Below are 18,738 nucleotides of genomic sequence, written 5' to 3' on the forward strand. Positions count from 1 at the left end.
TCATAATGATATTCATTGGTAATACACCTTGGGCGGACCTTTGCGGGCAATTACCGGTCCAAGAAATTCCTGGACCATAGAACGAGTGCTACATTGGAACTTGACCAGGCGTTCTTTCAGATAACGAACGGCTGGTCTCGAGGCTATATATTTATATGCATGGAAGTTTCTTGTATGTACGCCGTTGTTTGCTCCCAGTCAACTCACAAAGGCTGGACGAAAGCTCTAAAGACTCTGCTACTCAAATATGAATTAAAATGGCCGGATAGAGTCAATGAAGTCATCTATGTTGATGGAGATCTATTCTCAGCTTTACCACAACTGTCTAAGCTCAAGCCGACATACACATGCTTTCTTGCACACCATTCCGAGTGCAACAAGAAATTTGTTCAGGACATTCACAAGTTGACACGAGGGATAGACCACACAACACCTTACACCGATACCATATGGGGTGTGCTCACCGGATGGGAAGAGGACGACTGCCTGTGTATACTACAACAGGAGCCATTGACAATCAACAGAGTGACTGGAAATTGCCCGATACCTTTGGACAAGTTTAGTTCTGGTGTTTCGTATTCAGAGATTGAGCAGACCGTGGCTTGGAGAAAGACAGCAAATGGAGAAGTGGCACAAGAATCATGCCCTGCGGATGTGACCGAATCATTCATCCTCGAAATTGGAGCAGCACATTCGGAAGAGAAAGGAGTGGATATGATTATCACGAGTGCACATGCAACAGAAAGTGTACTGAATTTAGGGTATTGCTTCAGCAGTGGAAAACTATCCTGTATTGATGGGCACATACACGGTCAATCCCTGGATGGTCGGCTTCACAAACTTAGTCACCAACACAACACACCTAAGGTGCTGAGTGCTGCTGGGAATTGTTTGATGGGGTATATTCGTGACAGGGATTCAATGGCTCTAGCCTGGATGCATTCCGCTGGTGTGTCGCAGATGGTGGGATACGTGGTCCCAACCTGGTACGGCTATGGTGGATGGGGAGTGCACAAATACTTTATCAACAACCCAGGGAAAATGACTTTTGCCGAAGCCTACTTTGCCAACCAGCAGTCTCTCCTAGCAAAACTGGAGTCTCTCAAAACGCCTAAGCCTGTCATCGAGAAACACGAAGATGTCTACAAGAAGAAATTTGGAGCTGAGAATATTGACGATACACACTCACATGATTTGTCTGGACTGAGTTACGACGAGGACACTACGGTATTTTACGGTGACCCAGCCTGGGAAGCAAGACTCGCCCTCAAACCAGAGCTATGGGACTACTCTTCAGCCGTCACAGCATTGAAACCATCCGAGGAGGATGGTTGGGACAAATCCTGGAGCTATTGGGAGTTCACAGTGGAAACACTACGACCTGGCAGGTGGGATTGTCCTGTTGCCGATGACAAGACCACGTCTCCTGGTAGACCACCCATCTATGTGTTCCCCTCTCGTGCTTCAAAAGCTAAACTGATTAACGGAGATGGAATAGTGACATGCAGTTTTGTTATGATGGTGTTGCAAGGATCGTTTGTTGCTGGACAATTTCATAGAGTTCAATTTGCCACTCAGAACTAACTTGTTTTTTGTTTTTATATTTGTGTTGTCATGAATTCATCTGATGTTGTGTATTACATGTGCCTGTTCACATGACTATGAATATAGTTGCAGAACTATTGAAATAAGGGGAAGATTGTGGTTAGAACTTCGAGAAAAATCGGCCTGGGAACAAGGCTAGGTTAGAACTATATAGCTGTTTCAGTGTTTTGCAGATTTTAAGGCAATGTCTTGAGCATATTAATCTATCAAGGTTTACCATGTCAGTACATTTAAACCTACAGTATATAGAATACCAAAACACAAGATATAGTACATTCTTGCTCATAAAAATACACAAAACATGCAACATACACATACAAAGATACGCATACACAAACACACTAAGTTCTATGTTAGTTGTGTGCAGCTTGGGTCAAACACTAGTGGAAAGAACTGACCAGCCATTTTCTCACCCTAGAGCAATGTTATGAGTAAGAGCATAATAATAGATAGACACACCTTAGCAACGGGAGGTACTCCATTCATCATGGGCTCATCCGAGTCTGAACACACTCCGTCAGCAAAGTAGTTTACAACAGTTGACCGTCTTGGGCCCGCTGATCTGTGAAATTATAGAACAGCTGTAAAAACAGCTACATGTATACAATATTTTTGCTCGCTCAGCTAAAGTTGTTAAAACTCAGAGTTTTGGGCCAGTAAATAATAAATGCCTTGGCCTAATGTTATGTGATTATTCTTTTTGACTCACTTGTTGGCAAAAGAACCGTGTACAGTGAGTGGGTGATGGAAGCTGGCCTCCCCTCGCTTGAGTCCCGAGGGCACTGGTTTGAAACCCTCTCTCTCACTATCATTCAGCACAGAGAAAATAGACTCCATATCTCCAAACTTAGGGTCTGTGATAGGTAGGGGCATTCCGTTCCTTTGCCAACGGTGTGAGCCGGGTACAAAGTGTAGTCCACCTGACTCCACTGTCTGATCGTCCAGTGCAATGTGAACCTGCATGCGGTGTGGTGGTTAGAAGGTGGGTTTCATGGACGGTGAAATTTCCTCACAGTCATGTGACATATTGGCTTGGTCCGTGTCCAATAGGAATAGTCTTGATGCCTACAATAAATAGCTGCCTTAATCTCCATCACTTCAGCCTCCCACACACACACACACACACACACACACACACACACACACACACACACACACACACACACACACACACACACACACACACACACACACACACACACACACACACACACACACACACACACACACACACACACACACACACACACACACACACACACACACACACACACACACACACACACACACACACACACACACACACACACACACACACACACACACACACACACACACACACACACACACACACACACACACACACACACACACACACACACACACACACACACACACACACACACACACACACACACACACACACACACACACACACACACACACACACACACACACACACACACACACACACAGACCAAGCGACCACTCCTCCATGATGAGGAGGCTTGGCAAACAACTGGTCATGCCACAGTCGAATAGAAGTTGGTTTTTTCGATTCATGGATCAGCTGTGAGGCTGGGATCTGGAGAGTAAGGAGACACTGTTGTGTACTACGTATTATACTGCTCAACTTTGTATGACTGTATATTAAAGCGCAGGGAGGGAAAACTTAATAGGGAGCTAGAGGGATGCACACTTACTGCAATAGAGGGTAGAAAGCAAAGGTCATGGAAGGCTGGAGAGATCCTCCACTGGCCGAGGGCATGCAAGAGGACATTGTCAGGTGACCCACTCTGGTTGCGATGGAACTCATAGAACAATCCGTGTCCAGGGTGTAGCTGGCCAGGGTCCTGGGTACAAACTGAAAGTGAATGACTAGACTATGGATAGTGATCATACTGTACAAGGAATATGCATGTGTTCCACTTACCATGAAAGGTTCATACTCTGCTAGTATCTTTTCACATTGTTCCTCACTCAGCACACGGACATTGGACAAGTAACCGTCTCTCCAGAACCTGTCCACTTGCTCAACACTCAGTTGGTACTTGGATAACACTCCTGGGTCAGACAAGGACTCCGTAGAGAGCGCCCCCAGGGAACAGTGATCGAGAGAGAGGTCTCTGAAGTCAGAGGGTACAGGCACACTCACAACACCCACTGTAGCCTCATTATTGTCATAGGAGTTAGCAGCAGGGGGCTGGAGAGGAGGCAGCATATGAATGCTTGTGTGATAGCTTACGTACCTCCATCCTTATCACTTGTTTATAATATTCTGCATACACTTGTGGCTTCTTTGTCGGTTGACCCTTTTCTTTGCAGTAAAGATCCTGGTAGCAGACACGAAATACAATTCTTGTCTGATTGACCCTTTTCTTTGCAGTAAAGATCGTCTCACTAATTTCTCATAAATGATAGGTAATAATGCTCATTGTAATTCTCAGAAGGTAAATACAAATTGAAGATATAGAGTCTACACAAAATAGGAACATAGCGCTACTCAGAAACAATTTATAGAGTTCAAAATTCTTTTTGGTTTATAATGCTACGCTGAGTCTGATTCAGTATCTCTCTTAACACATTGTTCAAATACTTCTTTAAACTCTCTAGCTGTTTCGACATGCTTGAATCGAACAGCTAACTTCTCTTTCTTAGGCTCTTCATCAGTGAAATCTGATTGCGTAAACCATACCCACGACTTGTCAGTGTTTCCCGGCAACAGTGTCATCTCAGCAGTGATGTTATGATTGCAGCAAATCTTCAATATCTGATCTCTTCTCATCAAAATACGACAACGACCTGTTTCGGCATGCTGCAGAATCTTGATATCACCCACTCCCCTTTCCTTCCACTGGTTGATAGAGTCATCGAATCGGAACAACTTCCCACGACTTGTAAACAAAGTACCAGCCTCATCATCCCAGGACTTGGTTGGAGCCACTTTAGGGAGGGAGACCAGAGGCTTGAAATTGATGTCAATTTCTTCTTCAGGATTGGTTTCACCATCATCCGCGCTTCGTACAGCAAACAGCTGTTTCCCAGCTCCTTGAAACTGAAAGCCAGGTGTTGCTGTCGCGAATCCAGAGGTGGTTTGTGGGGCAAGGTCTGAGAATGACACCCGATCTGTTTGTGAAAAAAATCCTTTTGGTTCCTCGACAGGTGAAGGAGGTTGTTTGGTAGGAGCAAAGGTGGCTTCCTCTGGTGGGTCTTGAGTAATGGAAGCATCACTTTCTGAGTGTGTGCTGCTGTCTTCAAGGTTACTTTCTTTTGGTTCCTCGACAGGTGAAGGAGGTTGTTTGGCAGGAGCAAAGGTAGCTTCCTCTGGTGGGTCTTGAGTAATGGAAGCATCACTTTCTGAGTGTGTGCTGCTGTCTTCAAGATCACTTTCTTTTGGTTCCTCGACAGGTGAAGGAGGTTGTTTGGCAGGAGCAAAGGTGGCTTCCTCTGGTGGGTCTTGAGTAATGGAAGCATCACTTTCTGAGTGTGTGCTGCTGTCTTCAAGGTTACTTTCTTTTGGTTCCTCGACAGGTGAAGGAGGTTGTTTGGCAGGAGCAAAGGTGGCTTCCTCTGGTGGGTCTTGAGTAATGGAAGCATCACTTTCTGAATGTGTGCTGCTGTCTTCAAGGTTACTTTCTTTTGGTTCCTCGACCGGTGAAGGAGGTTGTTTGGCAGGAGGTTGTTTGGCAGGAGCAAAGGTGGCTTCCTCTGGTGGGTCTTGAGTAATGGAAGCATCACTTTCTGAGTGTGTGCTGCTGTCTTCAAGATCACTTTCTTTTGGTTCCTCGACAGGTGAAGGAGGTTGTTTGGCAGGAGCAAAGGTGGCTTCCTCTGGTGGGTCTTGAGTAATGGAAGCATCACTTTCTGAGTGTGTGCTGCTGTCTTCAAGATCACTTTCTTTTGGTTCCTCGACAGGTGAAGGAGGTTGTTTGGCAGGAGCAAAGGTGGCTTCCTCTGGTGGGTCTTGAGTAATGGAAGCATCACTTTCTGAGTGTGTGCTGCTGTCTTTAAGGTCACTTTCTTTTGGTTCCTCGACAGGTGAAGGAGGTTGTTTGGCAGGAGCAAAGGTGGCTTCCTCTGGTGGGTCTTGAGTAATGGAAGCATCACTTTCTGAGTGTGTGTTGTTGTCTTCAAGGTCACTCTCATCTCTGCATCCCCTACACCCGGAGCAAGGAGTCTTCTTTTCATACAGGAAAAATGCTGGCGGCAACATCAGTTGCTTTGCCTTTGCTATAAGTTCTAAGTCAGGTAAATCTTCATACAAAAACACAATGTCATAGTCTTGATTGTTATCATCAACTTGAGATTCGGTATTGGGCTCTTCCAATAAAATAGGCTCACTTTGAGAGTGGCTATTGTTTTTCTTTGTAGCAGTTGTTATTGGTAAAGGGTTCTCTGTTTCCAATGGGGTCGTTTCCAATGGTGGCACTGGTTTGGGGCAGACGTAGGGGACTGAACTCACAGGTGACAGAACTAGAGGAAATCTCAAAAGAGGGTTGCGATTGGTTGAGCTATCAGGCGAGCATATCTTAACAGCTTCCAATGGAGGAGTTGATAATACCTCGGCAGTCTCCTCTCGAACAGCACCACCACAGGCCACACAGTGGGTAGCAGATGGTGTGTTAGACAACAAACAAGCAGTGCACGTCCAGGCTCCAGGGGGAGGGGCTAGTTTCAATGGAGGAGTTGATAATACCTCGGCAGTCTCCTCTCGAACAGCACCACCACAAGCCACACAGTGGGTAGCAGATGGTGTGTTAGACAACAAACAACCGGTACACGTCCAGGCTCCAGGGGGAGGGGCTAGTTTCAGTCGTAAGTCTTCCCCTAGGGGTTGACTGTTATCATCAGTAATTGAGTCTCCGTCTGTTTCATCATGCTCCGACACACTGTCTTGGGATTCTTCGTTTGAGCTGGTATCAGATATAATATCTCGTTCGTTTACAATGGACCTCACTTCAGTTGGAGGATCAACAGGGGACTTTCCCTCCTCGCATTCCTCTGGTTTCTCGGTAGTCAAGTCAGGGTCAGGGGACACTTTGAGTTGTTTGCATTCATCAAACACGTTCTTGAATTCAGTTGCTGTTTCTTGATACTTGAATCGCACAGCTAGTTTCTCGGGCCTAGCCTCCCCATCGGAGAAATCACCAGGGGTATACCACACCCACGACCTGTCACTGCCTTGGTTGGGAGTCAAGTCCATAACAGAATTGATGAAATGATTGCAACAAAGTTTTTTGATCAGATCTCTCCTCATGATAATTCTGGTTTTGTTAGTGGTTTTGTTTCTCGTGATCTTTATATCACCAACACCCCTCTCCTTCCACTGATTCACGTTTGAGTCGAAACGATACAGTTTTGCTCGGTGAGAAAACAAAGCTTCATCGAACTCTTCCCCTGTCTTTGTCTCTACTTCTGGTAAAGTCACTAGTGGTTTGAACGTAATATTCACTTCCGCTTCAGGGTCAACTTCTCCATCTCTGTCAGCCGAGCTAGCACCAAATACAGGTCTACCAGCACCTGAAAAGCCTTGACTATTACCACTAGACCATTGAAAACCACCTGATGCTAACTCTGAAAAAGAATTTGCTTTGCCGTCAGAAGAGAGAAACGAGAAAGCAGCCTTAATCGTTGTTTCTTTAGGTCCATCTTCTTGCTTCACACCAGCGCCGTTTTTGACCGCTTTATCGCCTTCTTCACACAACACAGTCTCGCTAGGATTATCCACACTGGCCTCTAAGTTAGGGGAGGGGTCTGGACTGCCGGGCTGCTCCAGAACAGGTGGGTCTTCCGTGCATCCTCTACATCCAGGGCAAAGTGCCTTCTTCTCATAGTTGTAGAAGGTGATAGGGAGCATATATTTCTTTGCAAGTTCCACTTTCTCGGGAGGTGGGATTTCTTCTGCTACAAAGAGGACACTATCTGTGGAATCTTCCTCTCCGTCTGACAGTGCATCAATGGGATCGCTTCTAGAAACATGATGGTCTGGTGTCACCGATCCACTATTATCTGATTCTTGAGCTGATTCTCTATCTTCGGCTTCCTCAGTGTCTTGCTGGGGGGTGGCGGCAAACGAGAAGCTAGAAAAGGCAAATCCTGATTGAAACACACCAGTTGGTGCCGTAGTAGCAGTACTCAGGGGCATGTTGAACAAACCAGTTGGGGCCGTAGTAGCAGTACTCAGGGGCATGTTGAACAAACCAGTTGGTGCCGTAGTAGCAGTACTCAGAAGGGGCGTGTTGAACAAACCAGTTGGGGCCGTAGTAGCAGTACTCAGGGGCATGTTGAACAAACCAGTTGGGGCCGTAGTAGCAGTACTCAGGGGCATGTTGAACAAACCAGTTGGTGCCGTAGTAGCAGTACTCAAAAGGGGTGTGTTGAACAAACCAGTTGGAGCCGTAGTAACAGTACTCAGGGGCATGTTGAACAAACCAGTTGGGGCCGTAGTAGCAGTACTCAGGGGCATGTTGAACAAACCAGTTGGGGCCGTAGTAGCAGTACTCAGAAGGGGCGTGTTGAACAAACCAGTTGGGGCCGTAGTAGCAGTACTCAGAAGGGGCATTTTGAACCCACCAGTTGGTGCCGTAGTAGCAGCAGGAGTGGTGCCAAATGAAAGTCCAGTAGACAATTTAAATCCTCCATTTTCACCAAATAAGGAGGTAGCGGTAGCGGTAGTTCCTCCTTTACCAAATGATGTCGTAGCAGCAGAAGAGTTTGGATTCTTGGTCGAGCATGCCACACATTCATTTGCTGATTCTTTATTAGTGACTAGACACACATTACATGACCAGCTACCTTTGGGGGGAGCTAGGCGTCCACGAATATCAGTGCTAAACGTTCCTCCTTTACCAAATGATGTCGTAACAGCAGAAGAGTTTGGATTCTTGGTCGAGCATGCCACACATTCATTTGCTGATTCTTTATTAGTGATTAGACATACATCACATGACCAGTTGCCTTTGGGGGGAGCGAGGCGTTCACGAATATTAGAGCTCGTCTGGGCTAATTGTTCAGTGTTATGTTCTAGTTCCTGCATCACATTACTGCTCTCATTACTGGCATCAGTTTTGAAACTAGCTCTGTCATTAGATGGTAGTTTAAATCCAACAAATGGAGTAGCATCTTTTCCAGAGGGCAATAATTTGTTAGTACTCATCGGTTTAAAGGATTCACAAGCTACACACTTCAACGAGTCCTTTTGGTTAACTAATAAACAAGTGTCACATGACCAGACGTCTTTTGAAGGGGTGAAGTTTGACAGTCCAGAATCAGGAGGTTTTGGTTTTGTTGATATACTGCTGAGAGGGAAGCCGACTGTGGGCCCACTGGACAGAGCAGTAACATTGGTTGTGGTGGTACTTGACAGTTTGAACCCACCAGTTGGGAATCCACCACTTGGGGCCGTGGTTGGAAAAGTCAGTTTGAACCCACCAGTTGGGGCCGTAGTAGCAGTACTCAGAAGGGGAAGTTTGAACCCACCAGTTGGTGCCGTAGTAGCAGCAGGAGTGGTGCCAAATGAAAGACCAGTAGACAACTTAAATCCTCCACTTTCACTAAACAATAATGAGGTAGCAGTAGAGGTAGTTCCTCCTTCACCGAATGATGTTGAGGTTGCACTTACAGCAGCAGAGTTTGGATTCTTGGTCGAGCATGCCACACATTCATTTGCTGATTCTTTATTAGTGATTAGACATACATCACATGACCAGCTGCCTTTGGGGGGAGCGAGGCGTCCACGAATATCAGAGCTCGTCTGGCCCAGTTGTTTAGTGTCACGTTCCAGTTCCTGCGTTGAATTATTGCTCTCATTACTGGTATCGGTTTTGCTGAGTTCTTCAACGGCAAATTCAACAGTCTGTTTGAACTTTGTAGCGATCTCATCAGTTTTGAACTTGATGGCTAGTTTTTCAGATTTGATCTCCTCATCGGAAAATTCGGCATTGGTAAACCAACACAACATACGTTTACTGTCTTGCAAATATTTGAATTTCATGGCAGGCACAACATAGTGATTACAACAAATTTTCAGAATCTGATCTCTTCTCATTAACAATCGAATTTTTCCCGTGCTTCGGTGCTTGAGTACTTTCATCTCGCCGAGGCCCTTGTCCTTCCATTCACTGTTGTGGAATCGAAACAGCTTTGCTCTCTCAACGAACAGTGCCTCTTCGTTCTCTTCACCACTCTGTATATTATCAAGTTCGGGCAGGGAGACAATCGAATAGTCAACATTATTACTCGTGTCATGTGCATCACTGTTATCTTCTTGATCTTGTTCCGCATCGTTAGACTTGCTTGAGAATATCGAGGCACCGATGGTGCTGAAAATAGAGTCACTGTGTGTTTTTGGTGTTTCTTTCGGGATAAGTCCTCCACCAATGGCGGCTGTAGAAGGTTGACTGCCTGTAACATTTTTGGATAAAAGAGAGGACAAAATCGGGGCTTTTGAGGTTGCTATGGTTTCTGTCTGCACACTCGTTACAACAGGTGACTGAGTCGGTGAAAAATTCGCAAAACTCAATAGAGAGCTGTTTCCCAGAATTGAAAATGGCTGACTTGTTTTAGCCAATGTTGCCGACGGAGATGAGGTAGTGGGATTCATAGAGAAGCTGGGCACAGTGAAAGTAGGCTCAGAGGAGGTACATGCAGGAATAATTGATGGCGGAGGCTGATTGTTCATCGGAAAACTGTACGGTTTAGGGAAAATAGAAGACGGTTCCTTAGTTGTGGTGACAGGTTTATCAGTACCATCAACTGTTGTCGTGCCAAATACAGGCAATTGAGAGGCCGAGGACGTGGTTTGACCAAACGTGACAGGTTTATCAACTGTTTTCGTGCCAAATACAGGCAATTGAGAGGCCGAGGACGTGGTTTGACCAAACGTGACAGGTTTATCAACTGTTTTCGTGCCAAATACAGGCAATTGAGAGGCCGAGGACGTGGTTTGACCAAACGTAAACGACACTGGTGCTGTAAATGAAAACGATTGTGACCCTAAAACACCAAAACCTGACGCTGTTCGTTTCATTCCCGATTTATGCCCACTAGTAGTGACATCATCATTTTTTGGAGACGTTGCTGACACAGTAAATGGGAGAGCAGGATTTTTGACAGGTAGCGGCTGTTGAGATGGCAACAGATTACCCAAACCTGTGGCCTGTACACTGGGCAAGGGGTGGGCCAGTACAGGTGGCTGAAACTTGGGCGTTAAAAACAATCTGTTTTGTACTAATTTTGGTGTAGTCGACACAACTTGCTCGTTAGTGGTTGGCATGGTATCGGCATTACTTGCAGCTCCAAGGGATACAGGCTTGGTACTTGGACTAATTAATTGCGGTCCACCGATAGCGGGTACAAAGGAGTGAGACAGAAGGTGCTGAGGCAGAGTTAGTGGGGGTATGTTGATCGGACTTCGGGGGGCAAAGGGACGTGGCGTCTCAACAGATTGTGGGGATCTGTTGATCGGACTTCGGGGGGCAAAGGGACGTGGTGGAGTAGTGAACGTCTCAACAGATTGTGGGGATCTGTTGATCGGACTTCGGGGGGCAAAGGGACGTGGTGGAGTAGTGAACGTCGTCTCAACAGATTGTGGGGATCTGTTGATCGGACTTCGGGGGGCAAAGAAACGTGGTGGAGTAGTGAGCGCCTCAACAGATTGTGGGGGTCTGTTGATCGGACTTTGGGGGGCAAATAGACGTGGTGGAGTAGTGAGCGTCTGTATTCCAGTGGCAACCCCTTGGAAGCTGTTGTTAGGTTGAGGGACAGCTAGTGGTGGAGGTGATTGCTGCTGTGAGAACATTGCCATTCGGTTAGGTTGCAGCTGAAACATGTTTAGAGGAGAGGTCTGACGAGGAGAGATCTGCTCGTGAAAGAGAGGCTGCTGTCCTGGCAACCACTGCTGACCCAGCCCTTGAGGAGATAGCTGCCCTCGGAAATGAGGATCATAATTTGGAGCAGGTGACATTAGTCGAGGCCCATACGATAAGTTGGTTTGACCGTGTGACTGCATGCCTGGATACATCGTAAAGCCTTGGGGAGACATTTGCGATTGATTGTTTGTGTGAGTCGTTCGAGATTTTATCAGATCCATTTCAGCCTATGAGGGAAAGAGAAACACAATTATAAGCTAAGTGTCTAGATAGAATTACAGCTGGCATGAGTTGCTAGGTTACTGGTACAAGCTCACAAACACTACAAAACAATGGCCTACATCTATATATAGTACTGTACATGAAGCACAGGCTATGGCAGAATAAAATTACCTGTAGTTTCTCAAGCTGAGAGGCCATTTCTGATAATTTTTGTTCGTGTTTGCGACTCTGATCAGTGAAGGGGGAGGTTATTTGACTGAGAGGCGGGGTCTTTGTGTTGGCCGGGGTGGACGAGAAACGACGAGGGAGACTCGGGCTCTCCTCTTCATAGTCGAGAGCACACGCCACTATAGTGAGTGGGGGAGGAGAGAGGTACGCAGTCACAATAGTAACCAATGCAAATAGACAGCTGCATGCATCGCTTGTGGTACGAAATGAAAATACACAGAGTACTTACAAGGAGACTTCTTTGTTTCTCCAAGGAGATCCTGTATATTGTCTCTTTTTAACAAGAACTTCTGTCGTAAATTCTGAAAGAATAATATAATAGCTATAAGTTCTCTTGTCTTGATGTTTACAATACCAATATAGCACGTAACTGTTTTATACGGCTATATCTAACTAGACACAACATTACAATAATGGTACCTTAATTTCGTGCTCTGGAGTCAACCGAGTAATAGCCAGGTCCAGAGCATCAGCTGCCTTCTGAAGATTGTCGAGTCGTGAGTCCACCTTCTCCCGAGTGTCTGCTTGACCGGACATGACAGCAAGATGAAGGTATACCTGTTCAAGAAGAGAGAGATGACATAAATCATTTAATACGTTTATGGAAACAGCCGGAAAATGTATCCTATAAGCTAAGAAATGCACTCAAATTAATCGAGAATTCACTTGCAAGACTAGAGCACTGAAGTGCAAACCCTCGGCTGGTGATATGATTATAAAGAAACCAGAAGAGTGATATAATGCAGTGCATGTAGTGATGTATGACTGAGCTGTCTAGCACAGCAACTCAGGAGCAATAAAACTAAACCAGACTAGAGACATGCTGAAACATTGAGAACAGAGTTTTAGTGGTACATGAGGTGAACTAGGTCCTAGTCTAGGATCACAGCAAAGAAGCCTGGAGTCTCAGAGAAGTATGACTCTTGGATGGAGTAGGATCCCAGAGTCAGCTAAGAGCAACAAACAAGTCCCAATTCTAGCTTTCTATTGTAGTGACCCTTTTCCACTGTTTTTGGTACGGGATTACTTCAGCTGTAAATACGGAGGGTGCCTCGAATAAAGGCCGCGTGTATAGTGTTAGCTAGCTAGCTGCCAACGTGCAAGTTCAAGCTTCTTAGTTTATGCTCGCTTTTATTCGACAACAAAGCTCTAACATCGAAATCTACTATTGTTAAAACTAATAACTTATTGTGTGAAGGCTATCCATGCTGTAAACGCAGTGCTGTGGCAGCCAGGTGAGCAGATCCTGAACTTACAAACAGACAAACAAACAAACAGACAAACCAAACGACTACTATAACCCGTGGCCGCCCACGCGCCTCGGGTTAATAACATGTACAATATAATTATAATGTACCTTGGTAATGTATAGCAATTTACTAATGCTTCAGGGTATAGAATGCTACATCGTGCTACAGTAACAGCAGGTGCACATACCTCAGATTGGTTCCAAGCCGAGGGAGCTGTCTTCACTCTCGAGTACAGCCTGAGTGCCCTGCTCATGTCTTGCCTATACAGCGCTTCATTTGCAATCGTCATCCGTGCCTCGGAAAGTAGTTCTGACTGGCTAGAGTCGGAAGAGGGACTCAGAATGTGTTCTACGATCGCCCAGTAGTGACAGCTCCGCTTTAGCAACATCTAGAAATGAGTGCTATGCATGTAATTACATACATTGCACCGCTCTTACTACCGCATAGCGTGTAATTTTCGTGGGGTAAAAAATTCGTTCAACTCGAAAAACGGTGGTATTCGTAGGTAAAATTTCGTTTAGTCTCGTGGCTGCACTGCATTCCTACGTTTGGGTAAGCCACGCCTACGTTAAAATTTCGTGAAGGTCAGCTTGCCCACGAAAATAACGAATATTTTACCCCACGAAAATTACCCGCTATACAGTATTCAACAATTGACAGCAACAATTCTATAAGCACCACTCGAACCCACTAACCATTATAACGTCGCGGTCGTCCCCACCATCAGTTTCTAGTTCAGCCTGAAAGTAAGGGAGAGGTTAGTAGTATTACAAGCAGCTGGCTCTCAGAGAGCATGCACACACACGTACCCTCTTCTTGAAATGCCTGGCAAGTGAGGTGAGGTGTTCCAGACTGAGCTGAAGAGGACTACTCCCTCGCACGAAACTCAGGAACTCCCTCACCACCTTCTTCACACTAGCTGCATCTTGAGCACTGCACACAAATGTTAGAGCAAATATAATTGTAGTAATTGCACCATGGTCAAAGTTTGAAATACAATACACATGTACGGACGGGCCCACACATAAGTTTTCCACATAGTTTAGGTAAAGGCTCACATGATCACCAACTACAGAGCTAGCTACAGAGAAGGTAGGACACGCATCACGTGCGCCTCAGTAATTAACAATCCACGTTTAACCGCAAAGAGATTTAGACAAGGATTTGTGCATGAAAAGTGCAGATATCCAAGGAGCCAAAACAGCAGCGATCCCACTTGAGATCTAGAAAGTGATGTGAGCTTTAGAGAGCACAACAGTAGATCTACCACAGGCACCATAGCTACACTTGAAAGGTTAAAGGTCAAGAGCCTAACGTAAACATCGTATGCCACACATTCCATTGACATGTGACTGATGACGCATGTCCCGCCTCCTCTGAGCTAGCTATGGTCAAATGCACCCACTGCTTCACTATGGTTTAACCTGAGCTTTCCGAGCAGGAAGGTGAGTAAGGCAGTCCAGTAGTGCTGGTGTGGGTTTTTGAGGCTGAGGCAGACGGGTAGACAAGAGACGAGGGCAGTCGTCAGGTTGACTGCTGTCATGGTAGGTACACTGAACAGCTGGGGTGACGTCAGGCGCTCACTGTACTCAGTTAACAGGTGGGCCAGAAAAGCCTGAGAAGGTAACCAAAATATATATCACTCACTAGAATTTTCATTTTGACATTCATAATTAGCTAAAGGCAATACGTACGTGGTTTTTAGCTAACCACATTAATTACACTAACTACCTCAATGTCGAGCACACAGAGAGTGGAAGGCTCAGTGGAGTCGAGGGAGGGTGTGTCCAGTCGCAGATCATTGAACATTCTCCCCATCCACAAGAACACTGCAGGGAAACATGATTATAGAGACACTAAGCCGTTGCCTCAAGTTGAGACATGATAATCCACTTACAAAATGGTTGTTTGTTCAGAGCCTTGTAGGCAAGGCAACGCCACAGCAAATTGCACAGCTGCCTCTCCTGGGCAATGCATTCTGTACAAAGCACACAATCAACATGGAACCGAGTCTGCATTGGGCAAACTGTTCTCACCTCTGTCATAATTTTCCAACTCTTGAGCAGAAGGCAAGACAGGAAGTGTGAGGAACGTGCCATCATTAGAGAGAAACGACTGGGGAGGGGGGGATCATGGAGGAGGTAATATAATTAAATGATACGATTGTACAATGGCTTCCCACCTCTTGGAGAGAGAACTTGATGTCTCTTGATCCAAACTTGGCTTTAAATTTCTACAAGTGTCACAAAACGTTCGAACTCTTTGTACTATGCAGTTCATACAAAGCATGCGTCTAGGCAACACTCACCCTATTGGTCCCTCCAAACAGAATCTTGATCAGGTGCAGCTTCCCGCCCTGGGGATATGGGGGGGACAAGGCAATAAATTATTACCATATATCCCTAACAGTACTAGTAGTCTGTACACACTGTGGAACTACAGGTGCAGTGGTCATACCATTTCCATAGCAATTTTGGGTAAACTTTCAAAGAAGAGCTTTCCTTTAGCTGCCTCTATTAGCATCAAGTGCCGACCTGTAGGATACAGGAACGAAGAGAATGACATGAGATTTATACGTGCAACAAGCAAACGGAGAAGTCAGGAAACCCCTATGTACACAGCACCTGTAATGCTTGTCCTGGCACAGGCTGTGTTGTACCACGTCCTCAGTCGGAGGTGTGTCCTCTTGTCCAGTGTCCGGTATTGTTCCAGGTCCCAGGGAGGGGCTTTCATCGATGACAGCATGCACATCACCCCCATCTGTAAACAAACAGAGAAACATATATTTGCACAATCGTAAAATAACCATGAATAACAGTACAAGGTATAAATGCACCACAATCATGCATATTAGTGGGCTCCACAGTCATACACAGAAACTAGCAAGTTTCACTTACAATGGACGCAACAGTGATAGAGCTCAGGAGGGACTGTCTCTGTTGCCATGCCAATAGAAAGAGATAGCGGCCAGCCATGAAGTACAGCTGGGCACAGAGTTGCTTGAGGGCCATTTGGAAGAGGGGGAGAGCCGATGGAGGAAGCACGCTCAGCATCTGTCCAGAGGCACATAGCACCTTGTCAAACCTAATCGGAGGAATGTAAAAGGTGTGTAAATTGTAACAGACTATCCTCTACAATCAGGGGAAAAGCAATTTGGTAGCATTGCAAGATGGCACCTACTTGAGGAGTAGAGCTGCACTGTCGTCCAGGTCACTGCTGGGACAGGCTAGAAGATTAAAGAGAGTCGTAGTGAACTCCAACAGGGTGACTAAAATTTCCAGCGTTTCAACACCATCTCTAACACCTGCACACACAACACTTGAAACACGTACATACATGTAATACCCAATATCCCCATGGCTACTGGCATACCTTTTGCTCTTAAGTTCTCATAATAATCCTACAGAACAGTGAATACAAAAGGATGATACTAGTGACAATACAAACACACGAGCTACGCTTGGTAACGGTACCTCTGCAATTGTCAGGGCAAACAGCTGCCACTGCAATGAGTCAGTAAGCTGGCCAGCCCGGTAGAGATCCTCACAGTAATAGAACGCTTCCTGACTCTTACCTATAGAATTTATTGTCAGAGAGGAGAAGAATGATATAACAGACTCACCAGATTGGCAGTACAGTTTGACTAGTCGAATGTGCAAGTTAACATCGTTCGTATTCACTGCCTGAGGAGTAACTCAGAGTTTGTATGCATAATTATTGTGATCAAAATAATTATTACCAGTGCTTTCTTGATAACCTTCTCCATGGAAAAGCCTCCCTCTAAGGATTGAATTTTCTCCTGCAATGGAGACAAAATGATCACATTGTTAAGGTAATTAGCAATCAATCATCGGTAATGAACTCACGCAAAGAGGGACAATGAGTGGGTGACTCTGACCAATGGCTTCAATGTGTTGCAAGCACTCCTGTGATAAATAGGTTCAAGCAGTAGCTGCAGTCTGAGTGCGGAGCTCATGTGTTGAGGCTCAACTACACCTACCTTGAGAGAATCAACGGGTGGTTTCTCTAGCTTCAGGTACACAGATACCACTGCAGGAAACAGGTATGCATGCGATTACAGAAGAAATCTCACATGACATACTTTTCTACGCAAGGCTTTTAACAACGTAAGCAGTTATGAAAGGTACATAAACAGAGCCTTACGTGCTTCTATGACATCTCTCTGTCCTCTTTTCAGCTCTAGAGACCTGCCATAAGAATGTTTGTGATCACATTCACGTATACTGCACTGTACTTACCTTTTGTAGTGTGCAATGGCCTTCCCATTCTCAGCAGTGGCATTACACAGGTGACCCATCAACTTGTGCGCCCTAAAGAGTTGCAGACATACAAATATCAGGTATGAAACTGTACAATGTCACATATATCAAACAAACCTTGGATCTCGCCCATTTACACTGATAAAGTTAGCCAAGTAGCTGCAAAATGTGGAGCATCAATTCAACAGTACAATATTATTAAGGAGCACATAGATCAGTAGGGGTGCAATTGGGGTACACTACTATAAGCAAAAATCAGCCCCGCCCCCTTTCAGTTTCAATTTAACCACATCTGATTGAGATTATCTCATACTGCTTACATCACAGCACTGTCATATTCCTTTACTTGATAGAGGAGTTTGGCAAATTCATATCCATGATGTTTTAGCTGTATGTCAAAAATAGGTACGGGTGATGGTACAACCAAGAGTACAGTTACTTATGTTAACGAAATACAGGTGCATGTATAAGTACGTGTGGATGCTGCGTGAATAGCTATTTAGTAGTACAATACAAGAATCAACATTGTAGTATATCGTATATCGGGAAGCAACTATTCAATAGCATTGCTTTGCTACGCTTTACTTCTAGTGGATCAGAGATGCGAGACTCCACCCCAGCAATGTGGCTCTTGACTTGCTCCTTGCTCAGGACCATCTCTTGGACAGCAGTTCAGGAGAGCAGACCTCACTGGAGCATGGAGTATTGGATCTCTGTAGAAGATGTACTACGGTAGTTAGAATAGGATCTAAGCTATTAAAACACTGTTTGTCTAGGTCCACATGGCTGGGATAACCTTTGACCCTAGAAATAAAAGAACACCATGTGGGTGATCCACGAGAATGCGTTCAGAGCTTGAGTATTGTGTTGGCTAAAAGATACTGAGAAAGGAAAGGTGATTGATTTTAGTGAATTAATGATGACTGTCTCAAATTCTTCTTTCCAGAGTGTTCAATGGCGAGTCTGCTAAACCTTTTCAGAGGGATGGTATTGAGACCACTCGTTCATCAGTGTCATCTTGTATCATCAAGCTCTGTACACACAGGCATCCCTAGGGCCATAACTCTGAAGCAAGCCCCCATTTTCAATCACGAGCTACCCTCCTTCAATGCTCTGCTGGCTAGAGGATACAAGACAAAGGGAACACTCAAGCTGAGATGTCCAGGCTGCAGATTTGTCAAGAGGAAGGGACGGCTTCGAGTTGTGTGCAGCAAGAAACCAAGACATAAACAGAGACAGGGTTGATAGCAGTTACATGTAGCAATTACAGCTCGATATGTATGT

At 45.4% G+C, this 18,738-nt stretch overlaps 3 protein-coding genes across 3 annotated transcripts; 1 reads left to right on the forward strand and 2 right to left on the reverse strand.

Moving 5' to 3' along the window:
• The first annotated feature begins 67 nt into the window (after window positions 1-67).
• On the forward strand, window positions 68-1,679 carry LOC135341375 (uncharacterized). Its single transcript, XM_064537905.1, has one exon. It carries the CDS (start codon window positions 160-162, stop codon window positions 1,582-1,584), a length of 1,425 nt encoding a protein of 474 aa, XP_064393975.1. The 5' UTR covers window positions 68-159; the 3' UTR covers window positions 1,585-1,679.
• A 163-nt stretch (window positions 1,680-1,842) lies between these two features.
• Window positions 1,843-4,013, reverse strand: LOC135341396 (uncharacterized). The gene is made up of 8 exons (XM_064537933.1): window positions 3,855-4,013; window positions 3,539-3,808; window positions 3,309-3,458; window positions 3,084-3,190; window positions 2,619-2,670; window positions 2,315-2,562; window positions 2,065-2,167; window positions 1,843-2,019 (listed from the first exon to the last, which is right to left on the reverse strand). The coding sequence occupies exons 1-8, from the start codon at window positions 3,858-3,860 to the stop codon at window positions 1,954-1,956; spliced, it is 1,002 nt and encodes a 333-aa protein (XP_064394003.1). The 5' UTR covers window positions 3,861-4,013; the 3' UTR covers window positions 1,843-1,953.
• On the reverse strand, window positions 4,010-18,735 carry LOC135341358 (E3 SUMO-protein ligase RanBP2-like). The gene is made up of 28 exons (XM_064537879.1): window positions 18,040-18,735; window positions 17,775-17,842; window positions 17,572-17,613; window positions 17,434-17,505; window positions 17,339-17,382; window positions 17,175-17,224; window positions 17,041-17,100; window positions 16,914-16,973; window positions 16,797-16,857; window positions 16,648-16,748; window positions 16,547-16,574; window positions 16,355-16,478; window positions 16,072-16,258; window positions 15,799-15,934; window positions 15,632-15,708; window positions 15,483-15,530; window positions 15,357-15,407; window positions 15,211-15,289; window positions 15,072-15,152; window positions 14,906-15,003; window positions 14,599-14,789; window positions 13,984-14,107; window positions 13,870-13,914; window positions 13,362-13,562; window positions 12,345-12,482; window positions 12,154-12,226; window positions 11,868-12,043; window positions 4,010-11,701 (listed from the first exon to the last, which is right to left on the reverse strand). The coding sequence occupies exons 1-28, from the start codon at window positions 18,109-18,111 to the stop codon at window positions 4,154-4,156; spliced, it is 10,035 nt and encodes a 3,344-aa protein (XP_064393949.1). The 5' UTR covers window positions 18,112-18,735; the 3' UTR covers window positions 4,010-4,153.
• Between the last annotated feature and the right edge of the window lie 3 nt (window positions 18,736-18,738).

The sequence above is a fragment of the Halichondria panicea genome, chromosome 9 (assembly GCF_963675165.1).
Source record: "Halichondria panicea chromosome 9, odHalPani1.1, whole genome shotgun sequence".
Classification (NCBI taxonomy): Eukaryota; Metazoa; Porifera; class Demospongiae; order Suberitida; family Halichondriidae; genus Halichondria; species Halichondria panicea.

Bases quoted from the DNA above. Each gene is read 5' to 3' on its own strand.
- LOC135341375 (XM_064537905.1), top strand. From the start codon at position 160: ATGGAAGTTTCTTGTATGTACGCCGTTGTTTGCTCCCAGTCAACTCAC.
- LOC135341396 (XM_064537933.1), bottom strand. The intron at 3,459-3,538 runs GTAAGTGGAACA...GTTTGTACCCAG, and splicing joins CAGAGTATGAACCTTTCATG to GACCCTGGCCAGCTACACCC. The intron at 2,671-3,083 runs GTCTGTGTGTGT...TATTTATTGTAG, and splicing joins CATGGAGGAGTGGTCGCTTG to GCATCAAGACTATTCCTATT.
- LOC135341358 (XM_064537879.1), bottom strand. From the start codon at position 18,111: ATGGTCCTGAGCAAGGAGCAAGTCAAGAGCCACATTGCTGGGGTGGAG. The intron at 17,101-17,174 runs GTAGGTGTAGTT...TATTTATCACAG, and splicing joins CACCCGTTGATTCTCTCAAG to GAGTGCTTGCAACACATTGA. The intron at 14,108-14,598 runs GTTAAACCATAG...ATTTGTGTGCAG, and splicing joins TTCCTGCTCGGAAAGCTCAG to TGCTCAAGATGCAGCTAGTG.